The sequence below is a fragment of the Lithobates pipiens genome, unplaced genomic scaffold (genome assembly GCF_037356315.1).
Source record: "Lithobates pipiens isolate NorthernLeopardFrog02 unplaced genomic scaffold, aLitPip1_a1.2 Scaffold_23, whole genome shotgun sequence".
Taxonomy (NCBI): Eukaryota; Metazoa; Chordata; class Amphibia; order Anura; family Ranidae; genus Lithobates; species Lithobates pipiens.
In genome coordinates this window covers 141,188,135-141,209,595 of record NW_027507785.1, presented here as the reverse complement: position 1 = coordinate 141,209,595, position 21,461 = coordinate 141,188,135, and the positions used below count along the sequence as shown (strand labels likewise).

Here is a 21,461-nt window from a genome sequence, read left to right as displayed (position 1 = left end):
ACTGATGGAATGCTTTTAGAAAAATACTTTTTCCGTGAATAGTCAATATTTTTTTTTTTTTTGAAACAGCACAAGTTTATTGAACAACTCAGTTATAACAAGATATTACAGTAGGTACAAACATTAGCCTCTTCATAGGTGACGGACAGAAATACATCGTACATTAAGGAAAATGCCTGACAATGATAATATATACTCCAATATAGCTCACTCCACACACGTATGCAGATTTTCCACCCACCTATCCCATATTTTGTGGTTATTGGCTGGACACCCACGATTTCTATACACCAGTTTAATCAAGGGTAGCTTACTATTAATGCCCATTACCCATTCCCGCATAGTAGGCATGGTTGGACGCATCCAGTATTTAGCCACAAGCTTTCGTGCGGTAAACAGCGTAGAGTGCAAAAATGTAGCCAAGTATTGATCAACAGAGGTATCAGGAAATATACTAAGTAGGCAACTCTTAGGGTCAAGTTGAAGGGGTGAACCCATGTGGTCATGTAGAAACCTGACAATCTGCCCCCCAATACTCCTGGACCAATGGGCATTGCCAGAGAAGATGGTAGAAAGTACCAGTCGTACAAGAGCAACGGGGACACTTCGGGTTATAGTCAGGATGATACTTAGCTATCCGGATAGGGGTGAGATAGGACCTGTGTATCACATAGTACTGCGTTAGTCGGTCAGGTAGGCTAAGCGAAGCCTGTTTAACGTTCTCAAGGGCATCCTCCCATTCCTCCCCATCAAAGGGACCCATGTCCTCTTCCCATCTCAACCTGGCCCGTTCAGTGGTTTGCGCCACCAAGCAGGCCCGGAGTAGGCCGTATAGAGTCGAGATCCATTTAGCCGGTTCGTCTCCCATAATTACATCTGTCAAAGCTAGCGACTGTACATTCGGGAAGTCCTGAGCAAATTGCGCACGGAGCGCGTGTCGCAATTGCAAGTAGCGCAAGTGCATATTAGGGGGTATGTTAAATTCCACTTGTAGGGAGGGAAAATCCCTTACACCCATAGGAGTCACCACCTGATACAGAAAAAGTATCCCTCTAGAAGCCCACAAGTCTACATCTGGTAAGCCAGACAACTCAAGAAGCAGGGGGTTGCGCCATAGCGGTGTATGTGAGTGGTAATAGTCAGCTCCCAGTAATCTAAGGGCTGAATAGTCAATATTTACTGTAAAACAGAACTGCTAATGTTTGGCTTTGTTAGCATTATTATATTACATTAACAAACTGTTCTAATGTTAAAACTTGTTTTATAGGTTTACCTGGTCATCATTAAGAATTGATCGCAACATTATGACATTCTTGTCTGGACAATACACTGAACCTTTTGACATTGAATTTCGTGAACTCTATGCAATATCAGAGGAAGTGAATCTTTACAAAGAGCTTTCCTTACCTGATGTGCGACCTAGTCCCATGGTGGGTAGCAGGCCACGTTCATCTACTGTGGCTCGTAAGCTTATCAATCCCAAATATTCATTGGTGGTGGGAAGGAGTCTTGCTCCAGGTGAAATGTTAAGATTTGGCACTCCAAGTCCACCAACTACTGGAGATAAGGGAGAATCTGAAGGAGATAAAAGATTGGAAAAATACCTACAGGACCTAATTAATATTGAGCAAGAATTACCAGAAATTGTAAATTTAAGCAACCTTCCAAAAGCGGCTGCTAGAAAAAATAAAGAAACAGGAAAAGATACTGAAGAGAGTCAAAAAAATAAATCTCCCAAGAAATCAAGTTTTAGCTTTTACAAATGGAAATCTAGTGCCCAAGAGAAGGAAGTGGAAGGAGGCTTTGTTATGGTGAACAAGCCATCAAATCAAAAAAACTGCTTTAGCAGCCATCAAGATCTGAGAGGTTCAGGTAAGATATGGCTTTCATACAATATACATTTTTAACAATAATCATGAAACTAAATGAATACTCATAATCAGTGGTGGCTGGTGCATACAGATAGATACAGATAAATAGATAGACAGACAGACACAGATAGATATATACAGATAGATATATAAAGACAGATAGATCTATACAGATAGATAGAGATATACAGACATATATATTTATATATATATATATATCTGTGTATATGTTGGAAGGCTGGCCGCAGGCTAGCCTGAATTTGTAGGAGGAGTCTGAGGGCTTTATATTCCTCCTACTCCTCCATCAGATCCTTCGTCGGCTCATTTCTGGGTTACTTCCGGTTTGGCAGAGCGGCGGCCGGCCGCATCAGTCTCGTGACGGTTCCTCTCCCATGCTGACATTGAGCTTCATTGGAGGGAGGCATCCATCTACCTTCCTGGACTCTTTCCAGCATTCTTGAGAGGGGGGATGCCCGCCTGCTCATCCAAATACGTCTCCTGTACCCATGCAGGCAGTAGAGAGGGGTTGCCTGCCATCCACATTTTCCCTGGTGCTCATCCGGCAACTCGGGGGGGATATGGGTGCTTCTCTCAGTATGCGCACCAGGCATCATGGGGGGACAGCCCATCCATCCACCCTCTTCCTCCTCTGGGCTCACGCTGGGGGGAAGGGGTGCATCCGTCCACCATCCCGTTCTTCCGGGCTTATGCTGGGTTTATGGGGGGGCGTCCTCCCATTTCTCCGGATTCAGGCTGTCATTATGGTGGTCATTCAGGAGTCTGAAAAAAAAAACACATACACCTCGTTTTGCAAGTCTGAGAGCCATACATAGAGGGGTATGGTACATCATCAGAGGGAGAAGAGTGTAGCTGTTGTCCGGGAATAGATGGGCGGGGGGTTGTTTGCATCACGGCAGGGAACACCGGAATTCTCAGTTAACAGTGTTTTACATGTTCGCTGTCTCCTGGTATGGCTCTGTGAGCCTGGGGAGCAAGTTGGTCGAGACTTGCTTGATAATTCCAGCTACTTTGGGGTTTCAGATCTAGGGGGAAAGGGGTACAGCCAAGCAGGTGGGGGACTGATTGATGGGGTAGCTCCACTGCAAAGGTCATTCATGTTTCATGCCTCATGTCATTTTCTGTCATAGCAGTTCTGTCATTAGGGTGTTTCTGTCATAGCGGTTCTGTCATTAGCATGTTTCTGACATAGCGGTCCTGTCTTTAGCATGTTCTGTCATAGCGGTTCTCTCATAAGCGTGTTTCTGTCATAGCGGTTCTTTCATAGCAGTTCTGTCATTAGCATGTTCTACATAGCGGTTCTGTCATTAGCTTGTTTTGTCATAGCAGTTCTGTCACAGCGGTTCTCTCTTTAGCGCGTTCTGTCATTAGCGTGTTCTGTCATAGCGGTTCTATCATAGCAGTTAGCGTGTTCCGTCATTAGCATGTTCTGTCATAGCGGTCTTGTCATTAGCGTGTTCTGTCATTTAGCGTGTTCTGTCATTTAGCGTGTTCTGTCATTAGCGTGTTCTGTCATTAGCGTGTTCTGTCATTAGCGTGTTCTGTCATAGAGGTTCTGTCAGTTGCGTGTTCTGTCATTAGCATGTTCTGTCAACAGCTCGGTCAAGCAGCGTGTTCCATCATAACGGGTCTGTCGTTAGTGTCAGGGCTGGCTTAGCCCTTCCTCCTCTGGGCTGGCCGCTCAGCTGTCGGCTAATTGCCAGCTCTCTTCTCTTTCCACAGTTACCAGCTGTTCCTGATGATGCTCATCTGACCTGCCTATTTAAAGCCTTCCTGCTCCCTTTTTCATTTGCCTTCGCATTGGTCACATCACAGGGAACCATCTCCTGCTGTTTGTTTCAAGACTGGCTTGCTGACATCCCTCCTGGCTTCTTATCTTGCTTGCGGTTGCTCTCCTTGGATCCCTGACTTCCGGACTGGCTGATTACCCGATCTGGTTAATGAACTTTGGACTGGCTGACTACCCGATCTGGCTACAGGACTCTGGCTATGCTTGACTACGCTTTTTTCTATTTACCTTTTTATTTTTATTAATAAACAAGTGTGATTTGATTGTACTTCTGTCTCAGTCTGTTTCATGGTTTCTGACAGTACGCGAAGGCCATGAATTCAGAAGATACAGTCAATCCACTTGTTGGTAATATTTTTTCCAGATTGGATGAGTAAGATCACCGCATGGATCAGTTTGCCTTGGCGTTACAAATGCTCCTGCATCGCACGACTCGCCTGGAATCCCCCACGGTGGCTGCTCTGGTACAACCTGAGTCGCAGGCCATCCCTGCTGCTGTGCCAGTCTCTGTGCAGGCACCCGCCTCGAGTATTACCTCTATAAGAGGTATGTCTGGTTCTGCTCTGCTTCCCCAGCGATTTGGGGGTGATCCAGTTCAATGCAGAGGGTTTCTCAATCAGGTTGGGATATACTTCAAATGCTGCCCCAGGTGTTTCCCATGGACAGAAGCAAAGTAGGTTTCGCGATATCTTTGCTTTTGGAGAGAGCCTTGGCCTGGGCTAACCCTCTATGGGAGACGCAAAAACCTGTTGTCTTGAGTTACCCTCAGTTTGTGGCCTCCTTTAAAAGAGTTTTTGACGTTCCCGCACGCTCCGCTTCTGCTGCCAAGTGCCTCATGTCTATCAAACAGTGTACGTTTGCCTCCGAGCTTTGTAGTCCCACCCATGCCTCCCTCACCTCGCATGCCTCCTGGTACTGAGTTGGTCAGTGAAGATGAACCCATGCACCTGGGCTTCACGCGTCTCTCTGCGGATGAGAGAGCCTTTAGGAGGAGGGAGAGATTGTGCCTTTATTGTGGCCAGGCAGGTCACTTTTTGAAGTCTTGTCCTACCCGTTCAGGGAATGGCCGAACCTTGAGGTCCTGTCATGGACAGACCTTAGGTGGCGTTGTTTCGTCCCCAGTTATCCAGAAGGATAAGCCCCTGGTTTTGGTCACCCTTTCTTGGGCTGAGTCATCCATCGAGATACAGGCTCTAATCGACTCTGGGGCTGCAGGCCTGTTCATTGATGCTGAATTTGTTTTGCAGCACTCGATTCCGCTGCAGCTGCGTGACACTCCACTTGCCATTGAGGCTCTTGACGGGAGACCTTTACAGCCTGCCCATGTGACTCATGAGACGGTTCCGTTGTCCATGGCCGTAGCGGCTCTTCACCATGAGATAATCCAATTCCAGGTTATTTCCTCACCCAGATTTCCGCTGGTTATTTGTTATCCTTGGTTACAGAGGCACAACCCCTCTTTTGATTGGCTCCAGTGGCGGAATTATCAGGGTCGCCCCAGTCGCATTTGCGACTGGGCCCTTGAGCTCCGCCACTGTAAGGGGGCCCGCCGCCGCCCGGGAGATAGTCATTTACACGGAGTCCCGGTAAGCTCCGCCCATCCTTTCCGACTGCTCCGCCCATCCTCTGCTCCCGCACTCATCGGGGACAGTCCCCGCCCGCTTCGCCCATCCTCTCCGCCCATTCCCTCTGCCCGCACAGTCTCCGCCCAAATTCTCTGTCCCCGCTTGCTCCGCCCATCTTCCCTGCTCACCCAAGCAAGACTGAGCAAGCAGGGGGAACCAAGTGATCTACAAGTGAGTGGCACCCATCTCTTGATCCCCCCTCCACACCACTGCTGCCACTGATACCCCCCACACCACCACAACTGCCACTGTTACCCCCCACACCACCACAACTGCCACTGATACCCCCCACACCACCACAACTGCCACTGTTACCCCCCACACCACCACAACTGCCACTGATACCCCCCACACCACCACAACTGCCACTGTTACCCCCCACACCACCACAACTGCCACTGTTACCCCCCATACCACCACAACTGCCACTGATACCCCCCACACCACCACAACTGCCACTGATACCCCCCACACCACCACAACTGCCACTGATACCCCCCACACCACCACAACTGCCACTGATACCCCCCACACCCCCACAACTGCCACTGATACCCCCACACCACCACAACTGCCACTGTTACCCCCCACACCACCACAACTGCCACTGATACCACCCACACACCACCATTACTGCCACTGATACCCCCACACACCACCATTACTGCCACTGATACCCCCACACACCACCATTACTGCCACTGAAACCCCCACACACCACCATTACTGCCACTGATACCCCCACACCACCACTACTGCCACTGATACCCACCACACAACCACTACTGCCTCTGATACCCCCCACACCACCACTACTGCCACTGATTCCCCCTCCCCCACACCACCACCATTTATACCCCCCACACCAACACAACCACTGCCGCCACTGATCCACCCCACCATGACCATCCAGCAACGACCATCCTTGCCACTGATACCATTCCCCTCCCCACCACTCATCCCATCCCACCCCCCCAACCATCACCCTCACCACGGATCACATCTTCCCACCACCACTGCCACTCATCCCATCCCATCCCCCTCCAACCATCACCCTTGCCACTGATCCCATTCCCACCACCACATCTGCCACTCATCCCATTCAACCCCCCCATCACTGATCCCACCCCCCCAACCACAACCCTTGCCACTGATCCCATCACCCTCACCGCTGCCACTCATGCTGCCACTCATCCCATTCCCCACCACCGCTACTACTGATCCCATCCCCACCCAACCAGCACTGCTGCCACTGATCCCATCCTCCCCACCGCTGCCACTCTTCCCATCCTCCCCACCGCTGCCACTCATCCCATCTCTCCCTCACCACTGCCACTCATCCCATCCCCACCACCGATGCCACTGATCCTATCCCTCCTCAAACACCACTGCTGCCACTAATCCCATCCCCCACCACCACCACTGGCACTCATCCCAGGGGCGTAACTACAGGGTTCACAATTGCAATAGCGCACATGTTGCTCCTGAACACCTAGATGGGGGAGGGGGGCATTTAGAGGAACACATCCCCTCAATTTTTCTCCTGTAGCCACTAAAAGTCTGCTTCTCCTCCTCTCCCTCTGATAGGAATTAAGTAACTGCAGGAGGAAAATGGAGAGGATTTGTTCCCCCTCCTATCCAGGTCCTGCTGCCCCCGGGTTCAGTCAGAAGAGCCCTGGCTGGAGGTCAGGGGGGCCCTCCATGGTTTCTTGCATCGGGGCCCTGAAGGTTCTAGTTACGCCACTGATTGGCTCCGTGCTGAGGTTCTCTCCTGGTCACCACAATGCAGTGAAACATGCTTCCTGAAGGTATCCAAGGTCCTGTGCACCGCTTCACTCCTCTCCTTGCCGGAGGAGTACCGTGATTTTGGCGATGTCTTTGATAAAGGTCAAGCTGGTAGTTTACCTCCACACCGGCCTTATGATTGCACAATTGACCTTCAACCTGGTGCCATACCTCCTCGTGGCCGGGTTTACCCTTTGTCGGTCTTGGAGGATAAGGCCATGGAGGAGTATGTTGCTGACGCACTTTCTCGAGGTTTCATCCGCAAGTCCTCGTCTCCTGCTGGTGCTGGTTTCTTCTTTGTGAAAAAGAAGAGCGGTGAACTGAGACCTTGTATAGATTATAGGGGTCTCAATCATGTCACGATTAAGAATGCCTACCCGACTCCATTGATTACAGAGTTATTTGACCGCCTCAAGGGAGCAACAGTTTTCACAAAGCTTGACCTGAGAGGGGCATACAATCTTGTGCGCATTAAGGAGGGCGACGAGTGGAAAACTGTGTTTAATACCAGAACAGGCCATTATGAATACCTGGTAATGCCTTTTGGTTTTTGTAGCGCCCCGGAAGTTTTACAAGAATTTATTAACGATGTCCTCCGTTATTTGTTGCAATTGTGTGTGGTGGTTTATCTCGATGATATCCTCATATTTTCCAAGTCCCTGGAGAGCCACCACACAGATGTCTGTCGTGTACTTCAGAAACTAAGAGAGAACAATCTCTATTGTAAACTGGAGAAGTGTGAGTTCCATCATGAACAGGTTACATTCCTGGGCTATATAATTTCCACTGCTGGTTTTTCGATGGACCCAGAGAAACTGTCGGCAGTCCTACAGTGGCCTCGACCCGTGGGTTTACGTCCTCTGCAGCATTTCCTGGGCTTTGCCAACTACTATCGGAAGTTTATTCGTAACTTCTCGTCTCTGGTCAAGCCTCTGACTGATATGACCAGAAAGGACAGTAACCCACAGAGTTGGTCTCCGGAGGAGCCCATTAAGGCCTTTGAGACTCTCAAGGCTGCCTTTGTTTCTGCTCCTGTGTTGGCACATCCTGATCCTACATTGCCTTTTATCCTAAAAGTTGATGCTCCTGAGACTGGAGTTGGTGCCCTTCTGTCTCAACGTCCTAACTCTGAGAGCGCTATGCATCCATGTGGCTACTTTTCCAAGAAAATGTCACCTGCTGAGTGCAATTATGAGATTGGTGACAGAGAGCTGTTGGCGATCATTTTAGCCCTGAAAGAATGGAGACATCTCCTTGAAGGTACCACTGTGCCTGTTCTTATTCTTATGACCATAAGAATCTTACATTCTTGTCTGAGGCTAAGCGACTCTCTCCCAGAAGGGAGCGATTGGCTCTTTTCTTGTCAAGCTTTAATTACATTGTCTCATTCTTAATCGCTACTAAGAATGTAAGGGCTGATGCCTTGTCATGACAATTTTCCTCCACTTCCAAGTCGGAGTCGGTTCCGGTTCCTATGATTCCTCCTGATCGTATCTTGGCTATGGTTCACACCAGTCTTACTTCTCCTTTGGGTGACAAAATTCTTGCTGCTCAGGTCCATGCTCCTCCTGATAAACCTTGTGACCGCTGCTTTGTCCCAGAGAGTCTCCGTACTGCAGTGCTCCAGACTTACCATTCTCCCAAGGCAGCTGGCCATCCTGGGAAGAATCAACTCATTTTGGCCATATCCCAACAATTCTGATGGGCTGATGTTACTGCTTTTGTAGCTGCCTGTCCCGTGTGTGCTCAGAGTAAGACTCCACGACACCTTCTAGTGGGCCTCCTACAACCCATACCCAATGGAGAGAGGCCCCGGACTCACCTGTCTATGGATTTCATTGTCGAATTGCCCAACTTCCAAGGCGACACTGTTATCCTTATGGTGGTTGACCGGTTCTCAAAGATGTGTCATTGTATTCCACTTAAGAAGTTGCCCACCTCTAAAGAACTGGCTTCCACTTTTGCTCGGGAGATCTTTCGCTTACATGGGCTACCCAAGGTGATTGTCTCGGATAGGGGCAGTCAGTTTGTCTCCCGGTTCTGGCGAGCCTTTTGTGCACAGTTGGGAATCCAGCTTGCATTCTCTTCTGCGTATCACCCGCAGTCTAATGCGGCCGCAGAATGAGCCAATCAGTCCTTGGAGCAATTCCTACGTTGCTATATTTCTGCCCATCATAACAACTGGTCTGACCTATTACCTTGGGCAGAGTTTGCTCACAACAGTACCTTGAATTCAGCCTCCCGATTGTCTCCATTTATGGCGAATTATAGTTTCCAACCTTCCATGTTGCCTGACTCGTTTGTTCCGCAGAGTATTCCTGCATTAGAGGAGCATCTCTGTGGTCTTAGTTCCACTTGGGTACAAGTCCAAGAGGCTTTGCGTCATGCTAATGATAGGTACAGACTCCATGCTGACCGCAGACGCCTGCCTGCGCCTTCCTACCAGGTTGGGGACAGGGCCTGGCTGTCATCTCGCAACCTCCGGCTTCGTGTTCCCTCTCTGAAGTTTGCACCTTGGTTTTTGGGCCTTTCCGTATCCTTCACAGGATTAACCCAGTAGCTTACGCGTTGGACCTTCCTCCTAGTATGTGCATCTCAAATGTGTTTCATGTCTCCTTATTGAAACCGTTGGTCTGTAACCAATTTACCACCTCGGTGCCACATCCTCACCCTATTCAGGTTGAGAACCATGAGGAGTATGAGGTACAATCCATTGTTGACTCCCGTAGGTTCCGTGGGTGCATACAGTACCTGGTGCATTGGAAGGGGTATGGTCCGAAGGAACGCTCCTGGGTTTCATCATCTGACGTACATTGAAATTTTGAAAAGGGCCTTCGCGCTACTATTCAACAAATAAGACCAATAAACAGGGTGAATATACCTCTTCAAAAAATCAGTGTATAAAATAGTAGATATAGGAAAAAATATACATGATCAAGAACAAAAGTGCACGTGCAAATGTAAGGTGCAAGAAATGCCGCTGAACCTGATAGTATACACAAACTATCCAGCAAAAGGCCTCTTGGTAGTTGGCTGCAGTGGAGGACCCCCCCTGGTGGCTGGAGACAAGGAGTGGAGCTGGTCAGCTTGGTCTGATGTGCCTGTTTTTTATACTTGGAGGTGAGAGTTCTGAGAGCCTTTAATCCTGGGATTTATAACACTGCTTTCATCTGCATTTCCACCATTAGTGCCTGTGAATTACACGTTGGTGTTCACTTCATGGACTTTTGTATTTTGCTAAATATTTTTTTCATATATATTTGTAGTTTTTTATTTCATTTATATTTCATTAGCACTTAGCACTTTTATAAGGATTTTTGATTGATTTGCGCAGGACTCTTTGTTCACTTTTATCATCTGACGTACATGCCCCTGTCCTCCTCCGCGAGTTCCATAAACTGTTTCCCCTCGAAGCCCGGTGGTCCTCCGAGGTAGAGGGGTCATTGAGGGGGGGGGGGGTACTGTCAGGGCTGGCTTAGCCCTTCCTCCTCTGGGCTGGCCGCTCAGCTGTCGGCTAATTGCCAGCTCTATTCTCTTTCCACAGTTACCAGCTGTTCCCGATGATGCTCGTCTGACCTGCCTATTTAAAGCCTTCCAGCTCAATTTTTCCTTTGCCTTCGCATTGGTCACATCACTAGGAACCATCTCCTGCTGTTTGTTTCGAAGACTGGCTTGCTGACATTACTCCTGGCTTCTTATCCTGCTTGCAGTTGCTCTCCTTGGATCCCTGACTTCTGGCCTGGCTTATTACCCAATCTGGTTTATGAACTTTGGACTGGCTGACTACCCGATCTGGCTTCTGGACTCTGGCTATGCTTGACTACGCTTTTTTCTATTTACCTTTTATTTTTATTAATAAACAAGTGTGATTTGATTGTACTTCAGTCTGTTTCATGGTTTCTGACACATGTCCCATGAAGCATTGTAAAACTCACAGACACGATTAGGCAAGGGGTCTCCAAACTATGGAGGGCCATAGTTTGGAGACCCCTTGGCTAAAGGCAAACATACTATGCACTTTGCAAGTGCAGCTGCACCTCTCAAAGCTTAGAAAATGAGGTAAAGCTTCACTTTGCAAAGAATACCTAATCACATGCAAGGAAAATAAAAAAAACAGCACATGACTGGATGTTGGAAATCAACAGAGCTTACACTCATTTACTAAGGTCTGGAGCAACTGCACATGCAGAGGTGCAATTGCACTTGCAAATTGAACAGTCTGTTTGTCTTTAGTAAATCAGCCCCTATATGACCAAAAATTACTAATTCTAAATCTTATTCCTGCAACAAAAACTCCCTTTATTTACTTTCAAGTCATTAACGAGGACAGTGGGTTCTCTTTAAATATGGAGGAAAAGAGCTTTAACCTCAAAATACGGAAAGGCAAAAACTAGTTCTGGCCAGCTGAGTAGGTTATTTAAAAAAAAAAGTCTGGATGCATTCTAAAATCCACAAAATATAACTGGATGTTAACACAGGGAGGATACTGTGATGTACTTGGGTGTATTTCAACCGGAATTTTCCTGGTCCCACAGCTGCAGTCTTACTTGTTGTGCCACAGAGGAGCTCTACAATCTACAATCAAAGCAGCTCATAAATAGCAGCACTTATCTCTTCGTGCCCGTTTGTTTGGACTAGCTTCCTGGGTGTTTTCACTGCTTTTTGACTCCAAATACCGTATTTGAACTTCTGCCTGAATTCCTGACTACTCTCTAGCCTGCTGATTTTGCACTTTACCACCAGCTCGTGTATGACCTTTGCCTGCCTGACTAATTTCTGGATTTCAATCGTGTACCGCTTTGCCTGATCTATTGCCGTCCTGATCTGCCTGCCTAAGTTTTCGCCTGAATCCTCAGCAGACAAGCTCCACTTCGGACACTACCTATCACAGGTACCTTATATTACAAATGGGCCACAATGGCAGTGGACCCTGCTGAGATTGTTAAGGCGATTTCACGTCAGGGACAATTGACTGGAGCTCATGAACAGCATCTTTCTTCCCTGGATGCCAAGTTAGATGAACTTTGTACTATGCTTAAATCTTGCTTGCCTTGTCCTTCTGCAATGGTCCAGACTCCTGCTCCAATCCAACCCACCTCTTCTGTACCACCCAAGCTTCCTCTGCCTAAAAAAATTTGGTGGTGAAACCAAGGACTGCAGAGGCTTTTAAAATGTTTCCATTTGCATTTCCACAACAACCCTGGGACTTTTAACACTTTATCTGCTAAAGGGACTTTTGTAATTTCCTTGTTAAAGGGGAAGGCCCTGGCCAGGGTTTCTCCTTACCTGGAATGCAATGATCCTTCTGCAGCTGAGTACTCACTTCTGGACATACAACAAGGTACCAGGCCTGTGGCACAATATGGTATTTAGTAATGTACCATGGCTGCTGAAACTAATTGGGACTCTAGCGCATTACGTAGCCTTCCGAAAAGGTATTACAGATCGCATCTAGAACAAATTGGTCTATAAGGATTCCCCAGAAGACCTTGAGAAATTCATAGAGCTGTGTGTTCGTCTGGATGTCCGGTATCATAAAACGTGCCAAGAGAGACTTAGAACTTGCAAGTTTCCTAGGCCAGTTTACCGTTTGGCCCCTAACTTCCAAGCACCAACTCAGCCAGAACCTGAAATCTCAGTTGAACCCCAGGCAACTGTGGAACCCATGGAAATAAGCTGTCTCCACCTAACTGAGTTGGAGAAACAAAGGAAGCGTGCATTGGCCCTATACCTGTACTGTGGACTTAAAAGACATTTCTTAGCTGTCTGCCCTTCCCATCCAGTAAACGGCAGGGTCAAACCAGTGATGGAGGAGCTATATATACAGGTATATCCTCCAAGACCAAGCTTACCATTCCCACAATTATCCAGTTACCCGCTAAACGTTTCTCCTGTGAGGCTTTTGTGGATTCTGGAGCTGCTGGCATATTCTTGGACTACCCTTTTGCTAAAGAAAATAAAATCCCATTTGTTCCAAAGTCTAGACCCCTGAACATCACCACCCTGAGTGGACAACCCTTGGGAGATGGCATTGTAAAATTTGAGACTACGACTATCACCCTTCAGGTAGGTGTACTCCACAAAAAGGAAGTTGTCTCGTCTCTTATTGATTCCCCACTTCTGCCCGTTATCCTTGGTTACCCATGGTTACAACAACATAACCCTTCTTTTGATTGGGAAAATGGAGAACTAACCTTTTGGGGGTTGTTCTGTCATCTAAACTGTTTGTCTCAACCCAAAAGACTTTCTGGTTGTCTGTTTGCTTTCCGTGGCCATCCCACCTACTTTGCCTTGTGAATACCATGAGTTTGCAGATGTATTTTGCAAGCAAAAGGCAGAGGTTTTACCTCCACATCATTCTTTTGATTGCACAATTAATTTGATTCCTGGAGCATCTCTTCCCAAGGGAAGGACTTATCCCCTGTATTTGTCTGAACAAAAATCCATGGAGGAATACGTGAAAGACAACTTGGAAAGAGGTTTTATCTGACCCACTTCTTCTCCAGTAGGGGAAGGTTTTTTTTTGTTGAAAAAAAAAAATGGGGGTCTTCAACCATGCATAGATTATCAAGGGTTAAATCAAATCACTGTCCTACCCTTTGCCTCTCATTCTTGAACTGTTTGATGTACTTAAGGGAGCCGTTATCTTTTCTAAGCTGGACCTATGAGGGGTCTATAATCTGATTCGAATTAAAGACGGCATTCAAACACTCGAAATGGACATTTTGAATATCTGGTTATGCCATTTGGCACAGCCACTGCTGTGTTCCAACATTTCATGAATGACATTTTTCATGATTTCAGCAACAGTTTTGTGATCATATACTTGGACGACATTTTAATCTTTTCCAAGACTCATCTAGCGCACATCTCACATGTAAAGCAGGTATTTCAACGACTGATAGAAAACCATCTTTGAGAAATGCAGTTTCCATCAAAGCCGTATTCCTTTCCTTGGATATATTATAAGTGCTGTTGGTTTCCAAATGGACCCTCAAAAATGTTCCACTGTCTTGCAATGGCCCCAACCGACCACTTTAAGAGGACTCCAAAGCTTTGTAGGGTTTGAAAATCGCTACAGAAGTTTCATCAAAGGTTTTGCCCTTACTGCTATGACTAAGTAAGGTACAAATTGCAAGGTGTGGTCCTCAGAAGCAGAATCTGCTTTCCAGCAATTAAGACATGTTCAGCAAGGCTACAATTCTTCGGCATCCAAATCCCGATCTCCAGTACATAATTGAGGTTGATGCCTCCAAAGTAGGAGCAGGTGCTGTGCTGTCCCAGAGACAGCCCAAGTCCGGTAGAATTCATCCAGTAGCGTTTTTTTTCTAGAAAGCTTTCTACTGGCCAAATTGGCATTGTCTGAATGGCGACATCTTCTGGAAAGGGCTCCAAAGCCTTTTTCTAGCCTCACTGACCATAAAAACCTGCTGTATCTTCAGACTGCAAGTCATTTGAACTCACATCAGGCTCAATGGGCTCTGTTTTTCTCCCATTTTAATTTTGTTCTTTCTTATGTTTCTGGGCATAAAAGCAAGAAAGCCGATGCTCTTTCCAGACAGTTTGCTACCTCTGAAGAAGATCAACCTACCGAGCAGTATATAATCCCACCTCACAAAATTGTTGCAAGATCTCTACAGCTCTTTCCCAACAGTTACAAGAAACACAGAATCGTGTTTTCCCAAGGCTTCAAGGTACCACCAGGTCACCTGTTCATAGCCCCTAGCCTCAGAAAACCTGTACTCCTCTGGGCTCATGATGGTGTGTTATCCGGTCATCCTGGTGTCACCGTCACTCTTAAGACCTTGCAATGTCCTGTATGGTGTCCTCATATGAAAAGGGATGTCACTATGTGGCTGCCTGTCCCACTTGTGCTGCTGATAAAGTACCTTGCACATTGCCTACTGGATTGTTACAACCACTTCTGGCACCTCGCCAGCCTTGGACCCATTTGACTGTGGACTTCATTACAGACTTACCCAAGCCCAAGGGCATGACTGCTATACGGGTCATAGTGGATCGCTTTTCCAAAATTACCTACATATTGTGAGATATCATGGCACACCTACCAATGTCGTCTCAGACCGCAGATCCTAATTTGTTTCCTGATTCTGGAGAGCATTCTGCAAGAAACTGGGAGTAACGCTCTCACTCTCTACCTCACATCACCCGCAAACAGATGGTCAAACCGAACACGTGAACCAGATGGCTAGAAACCTATCTTTGACATTATGTCAATGCCTTCCACTCCAACTAGTCTGAGTATTTGCCTTTGGCTGAGTTAGCCATTAATTCCCATTGGCACAGTGCTCTTCATAACACACCATTTTACGCAGCCCTAGGCTATCACCCTCAGACTTTTCCCCTACTTCAGCCTTCTTCTGGTGTACCAGCAGCGGATCTGTGGGTGAAAAATGTTCTGCTACATTGGAAAAAGATTTGCTTATTACTACGGAAGGGGCAAGTATAGACCGACAGACTCTGACTACAAAGAAGTTACTATTGGCAACAAATAGTTACATTGTAGATTCAGTATTTTAAACAATCTATTTAATAAATTCAAAAAATAATATGAACAACAAAATAACACAAAGTGCAATTCATAAAAGAAAAACTACCTACATGATCAGACTTAAATTTAAATTACTTTAGACTAATAAAACTCACAGGACATAGATAAAACATACACAAAACACAACAAACTGCTTGACTGATATCACTGCAGTGTGTGATGGCTCTAAGCCATCTGCATTCATTGAAAGTGAAATTAAGCAATCTTATCAGCTGCTACTATTCAAAAGTGCCATGATGGTATGGATTAATCCCTCACTGTGAGATAGACTGACTTAAAGCCTGTAAGATTTTATGGCTGGTGCTTAGAAGGAATGTGTTTGCTGAAAATGAATTGCACTTCCGTGCACACTGATGTGGATACTTTTTATCTATACAAACTGTTACAAATTGTTACTATTTGAGATTAGGAAATCGTTAATCATACCATCTACCTCATCCCGTTCCCCACCCTCCTTGCTTGTTCTAAACTATTGGTTAAACATTTAGTGACTGATTGTTCTCCTAGTACTTATATTGCATTGATGCATTGATTAATAGTGGTTCCAATAGATTACAGCAACCTGTCCGGACCTATGTTGTTTGTTGTGTTTTGTATATATGTTTTATGTATGTCCTGTGAGTTTTATTTGTCTACAGTATTTTAAATATAAGTCTGATCATGTGAATCTTTTATGAATTGCACTTTGTGTTATTTTGTTGTTCATATTATTTTTTTAATTTATTAAAATAGATTGTTTAAAATACTGAATCTAGGGGGCGTGGCTTGGACATGGAGGGATAGAGACGCGCACTGCCTGAGCTCCCGGCCGTCTCCCATCTTATCTGAGGATATTTGCTGGATAACCACACTATGCCCTCCTCGAGAAAGCGTGCCACGCAGAGGAAGAGCACATATGCCAAACCATCTCTTCAGACACCGCAACCGGGTGATATTGAGAGACTTTTCCACCTTTCTCAACACCGCTCTCCGGGACCTGCAATGGCGGCAACACGTGACAACAGAGACAGTGACCGTGCTGCCTGCGCCTCCCCGGACCTCGGCCTGGAGGCCTCCATGACAGATCCCTGCCTTGGCATCCCCTTGGATGTTCACCATGAGGTTCCTGTTCCGCGAGCAGCCGTGCAGACACTCCAGATGGATGCAGAACTCCGCTCGTTGCTGCACTCTCTCCCTACGAAATCGGACATTACCACCCTTATAGGCGCGGTGGAAGCTGCCCACTGCAAGGAGATAGCTCTCGTGCGGGAGGAAGAAGGACCTCGCCACCAGAGTAACGGGTGGCGAAATGTCCTTGACAGCTCTGGAACGACGGGTGGCGGCGATGGAGGAGGTTCGGGATGCCCAGGCGGAAGCGCTAATGGTGCAGCAACTGAGGTTGGAAGAAATGGAGGACCGCAGTCGCAGGAACAATCTGCGGCTGCGGGGACTCCCGGAGGCGACGGGCCCAGAGGACCTGGCAGACACGGTTGCGGCGATATTCCGCAACATACCGGGTGTGGAACTGCCAACTCGCCTGGAGTTCGATAGGGTCCATAGGGCCCTGGGCCCACGATCAGCGGATCCTACCAGACCCCGCGATGTAGTCTGCCGACTACACCATTATCTGCATAAGGAAGAGGTCCTGCGGAAATCCTGGGAAGCCCCTGCCATAGAATTTGATGGGGTGGAGATGAAGATCCTCCCGGATATCTCCCGTGCTACTTTGCAGAGGAGAGCCCTGTTAAAACCTCTGCTGGAACTGGCCCGCTGCAGAGGAGCAACGTACAGATGGGGCTACCCCTTGTCTGTTACGCTCCGGAAGGATCAACGATCTTTTACTCTACGCCATCTAGACTCTCTACCGGACCTGTTCGTTTTCCTGGCGGCGGAGCCTATTACACTACCGAATTGGCTGGCACCTCTACCCCGTGCTCAGGGAGCGGAAACGGGACCTGGCCGATGCAGAGATCCACCACCCAGACAGCAGAGAAATCGTCGCAGACCCAGAGCATCCTCACCGGAGATCTCCAGGGAACTGTGAGGTAACTTTTGACTGTGGGCTCCCCCCCCCCGGTGCGGTGCCCGACTGTTAGGAGGTCGGTGCAACTGATACTGCCGACGTCCTGGGCTGTCTGACTCCCTCTGTCTGTCCGGTGGCCGAGCACATCCAGACGGCTCCCACCTGATGAACAGTCGCGGGCCGTAGTGATTGTCTGTAAGCTGGCTCCCTCCCGCCTGACTGGGTCGCTCTCTGCAGCACCAGTCCACCGCTTCTGCCCGGTCGGCCTTGTCGCTGCTCCTACATTGATAGGACTGCTTTCGCCCACCGCCCATCCTGGTGTACTGGTGGTTGTATCGGCTCCACATAGTTTTAACAGACCTCAGCCCTGGGTCCCTGGTTTTCTGTTACCCCGGACCTCTCTGTCAACCCGGCTCCAGAGCACCCCTCCCCCACGGCATTCCGTTATACCTGGGCTGTTATTGCTCCCCCCTTTTTTTTTTTTTTTGACTGGGGGCCCCCCTGTAACCATTTACCCTGCTGGGGGTCCGGCCGTGAGGTCTCACTGTGCTCGGCCACTTTAGCTGGGGTTAGTGCCCGGATGCTCTACCCCCTGCTGCCTACTTACACCTGCTTAGCACTGTCTACAACGGGAATGCCTAACCGCCTAGCTAGGAGCCCTAGCTGAGGGGACCCAGACGGACGAGTACTGCGGCTGGCCACTAGGAGGTCATCTAGAACTGCCGTTACGAGGAGCATCCGGACTTGAGCGGATGGGGGTTACGGCCCCTCTAGGGGGTGGGTACGGAGCTGGCGGATCCCTCTCTGGACCTACCGTGGGGGTCACCTCGGCTGAGGTGCCTGGTGGGACATGGTGAACCCTTATCTGATGTTTGAGGGGCCGGGGCTGGGTGGGAGGGGGGGGTTGTTTGATGTTTGCGGGGGTGGGGGGGGTTGGGAATGTGTTCATCTGTTGGAAACATGCAGACGGTACACGGCTCTGATACCTGTCTACGGATTTGTACGGATTGGACCGTGTATTGTCTAAGTTTGCTGCACTTTAATGACCTTTATATTTTTTTTTTATTATTTTTTTTTTTTTCTCTTTGGTTGCTGTATGTGGTTTATTTGCTATTTGTAATTGTTTGCTTATTCCTCTAAATGATTCAGTTTTACCCGGAGATGTGCGCCTTACAACAGTGGCACTATGAGGTGGTGACGGGTATAGGGAGCTGGTTACCCCATTCCCTGTCCATTTCGCTTCCCCCAATAGGCTAGCATGTTCTGCTAGAGGGTACGTTTTGCCCTCAAGGCACTATATGCACATAACTATATTGATTTTCTTTGGAGACGTAGGGCAATAGGCCCTGTCCCCGACAACTGTTCTACTCTTTTCCATCCTCTCTGTTTCTTTTTCTACATTCTCTGCTCTACACCCCCCTTTTTTCCTGTCCTCCCCCCTCCCCCACCTTCCCTCTGTCTTTTTAATGTCCCACTAATGCCATCTGTGGACACCTCAGCTGGTCGCACCTCCATGCTGGTGAGCCAGCTTAAACGGGTTGCGAAAGCGTTACACAACTCACAACTGATTGATGTCTGGAGGCTTCAGCACTCCGGAGAACGGGACTATACATTTTACTCTCCCATGCATAAGGTCTACACACGCATTGACTATTTTATGATCCCTCACTCCCAATTACATGCAGTAGAGCATTCCTCTATCGGCAACAGGGCTTGGTCGGACCACGCACCGATATTTCTGACCTATAAGCTGTCTGACGTACCTCCCCTGGCGACCAGATTCTGGCGCCTCAACGAAAGCTTACTACAGACCCCAGAAGTACTGGAAGACGTGACCACGACATTGCGTTATTATTTCCGGGAAAATTATCTCCCAGACTGTGACCCGGGTGTTCTCTGGGAAGCCCACAAGGCAGTGGCCAGAGGTGTCCTAATTAAACACGGGGCGCGGATTAAGCGAGAACGCACTAAACTTCTTGACCAATTATTAGAGAAGCTACACGTTACGGAGGCCAGACACAAACACGCTCCTACGCAGTCCTCTGATACTGATCTACAAATTACAAGGAAACAAATCACGGACATTCTTCATTATAGAGCCAAAGCGGCCATGCAGTCCTGTCGTAGGATGACCTACGAAGCGGGTGACAAATGCGGGAAACTGCTGGCACGGCTAATTAGAGAACGTAAACTTTTGACGTATATCCCCCACATTGTTACGCCAGGAGGACAGAAGGTTACTATGCCTCAGTGTATTACCCAGGAATTTCGTAATTTCTATTCCGATCTCTATAACCTCCGGACTGACCCCCCAACACAGGTAGCCTTGACCGCGTATATTGCGTCATCTCAAATGCCCTCCATTTCACCGGAAGCCAAGGAGGAACTAGAATCCCCAATAACTTTGATGGAGATCCATAGAGCCATAGGGTCCATGAAGCTGGGGAAAGCCCCAGGGCCAGACGGCTGTACCCTACAATACTATAAAAAGCTATCGGACCTACTAGGTCCACCCATGCTCAAGTTATTTAATGCAATAGGCTCGGGAGGGCGGTTTACTAGAGACTCCCTGAATGCCCATATCTCGGTAATACCTAAAGAGGGAAAAGACCCTGCGTCCTGTAGTAGCTACAGGCCGATATCTCTCCTGAACATAGACTTGAAAATTTATACTAAGATCCTAGCCACGAGAATAGCTGCCCACCTCCAACAATTAATACACCTAGATCAGGTTGGTTTCATCCCCTCTAGAGAAGCCCGCGATAGTACCACGGAAGTTTTAAATCTGCTCCATGTGGTGAGAACCGCAGGAACCCCATGTGTCCTGTTGAACACGGACGCCGAGAAGGCCTTTGACCGGGTGAATTGGTCGTTTATGTTCGCAGTGCTCCGACACGTGGGGTTGGGAGAACAAATGCTCAATAGGATAGCTGGGGTCTATTCTAACCCCACGGCCCAAGTCAAAATTAATGGGACTCTCTCGACCCCCTTCCCGATAACAAATGGGACACGGCAGGGATGCCCATTATCCCCTCTTTTGTTTGCATTATCCCTGGAACCCTTTTTGGCCGCGATCAGACTAAACCCCGATATACAAGGGGTGCTGGTCGGACAGTCGCAGCATAAAATTTCGGCCTATGCTGATGACATGCTTGCTTTTTACGCTGACCAATCCAGGGATATCATTACCAAACTTGCTTCAGGAATTTGAGAAATACGGGAGGTTATCCCACATGAAGATAAACTTCACCAAATCAGAAGCTATGGGATGTTTGGTATCGCCACGATTACTGCCTGCTTTGCAATCTAATTTCCAATTTAAATGGACATCCACCACCCTGACCTATCTAGGGACTAACATCCCATCTGACCTATCGGACCTGTACGAACAAAATTTCCCCCCCCCCCCCGTTCGCGAGGGTGAGGCTGCTCTTGGACTCATGGCACAAAGGGATTTACTCATGGTTCGGTAGATGTAATTTGCTGAAAATGTGCATCTTACCCACATTTCTATACCTCTTTCAGGCTCTGCCGATCAAAATTCCACCCGCATATTTTAAACAGGTGCAGGCATTATTTACCCGTTTTGTCTGGGCACAAAGGCAGCCTCGGATACCATGATCCCAACTCTCCCTACCGAAACCTTATGGGGGGTTGGCGCTCCCAGACGTCAAGCAGTATTACTCTGCTGTACACCTAGGTAGGATGTTAGACTGGAGTCGCAACCTCGACGCTAAGTTATGGGCACAAATTGAGCAACAACAATGCTCTATTCCATTGAAGACAGCTCTCTGGTGCA

General features: G+C 47.9%; 1 protein-coding gene across 2 annotated transcripts in view; it reads left to right on the top strand.

The window, feature by feature from the left end:
- Positions 1–21,461, top strand: part of FAM83F (family with sequence similarity 83 member F) — a 450,556-nt gene that overhangs the window by 347,614 nt on the left and 81,481 nt on the right. Inside the window, exons 4-5 of one of the 2 annotated variants that reach the window (XM_077452448.1) lie at positions 1,268–1,872; positions 3,612–3,946. In XM_077452448.1, coding sequence (XP_077308574.1) covers positions 1,268–1,872; positions 3,612–3,628 — 622 coding nt within the window. In that variant the 3' untranslated portion in view covers positions 3,629–3,946. Of the gene's footprint in view, positions 1–1,267; positions 1,873–3,611; positions 3,947–21,461 lie in introns of those variants that run through there. The other variant, XM_077452447.1, reaches the window with a different exon arrangement.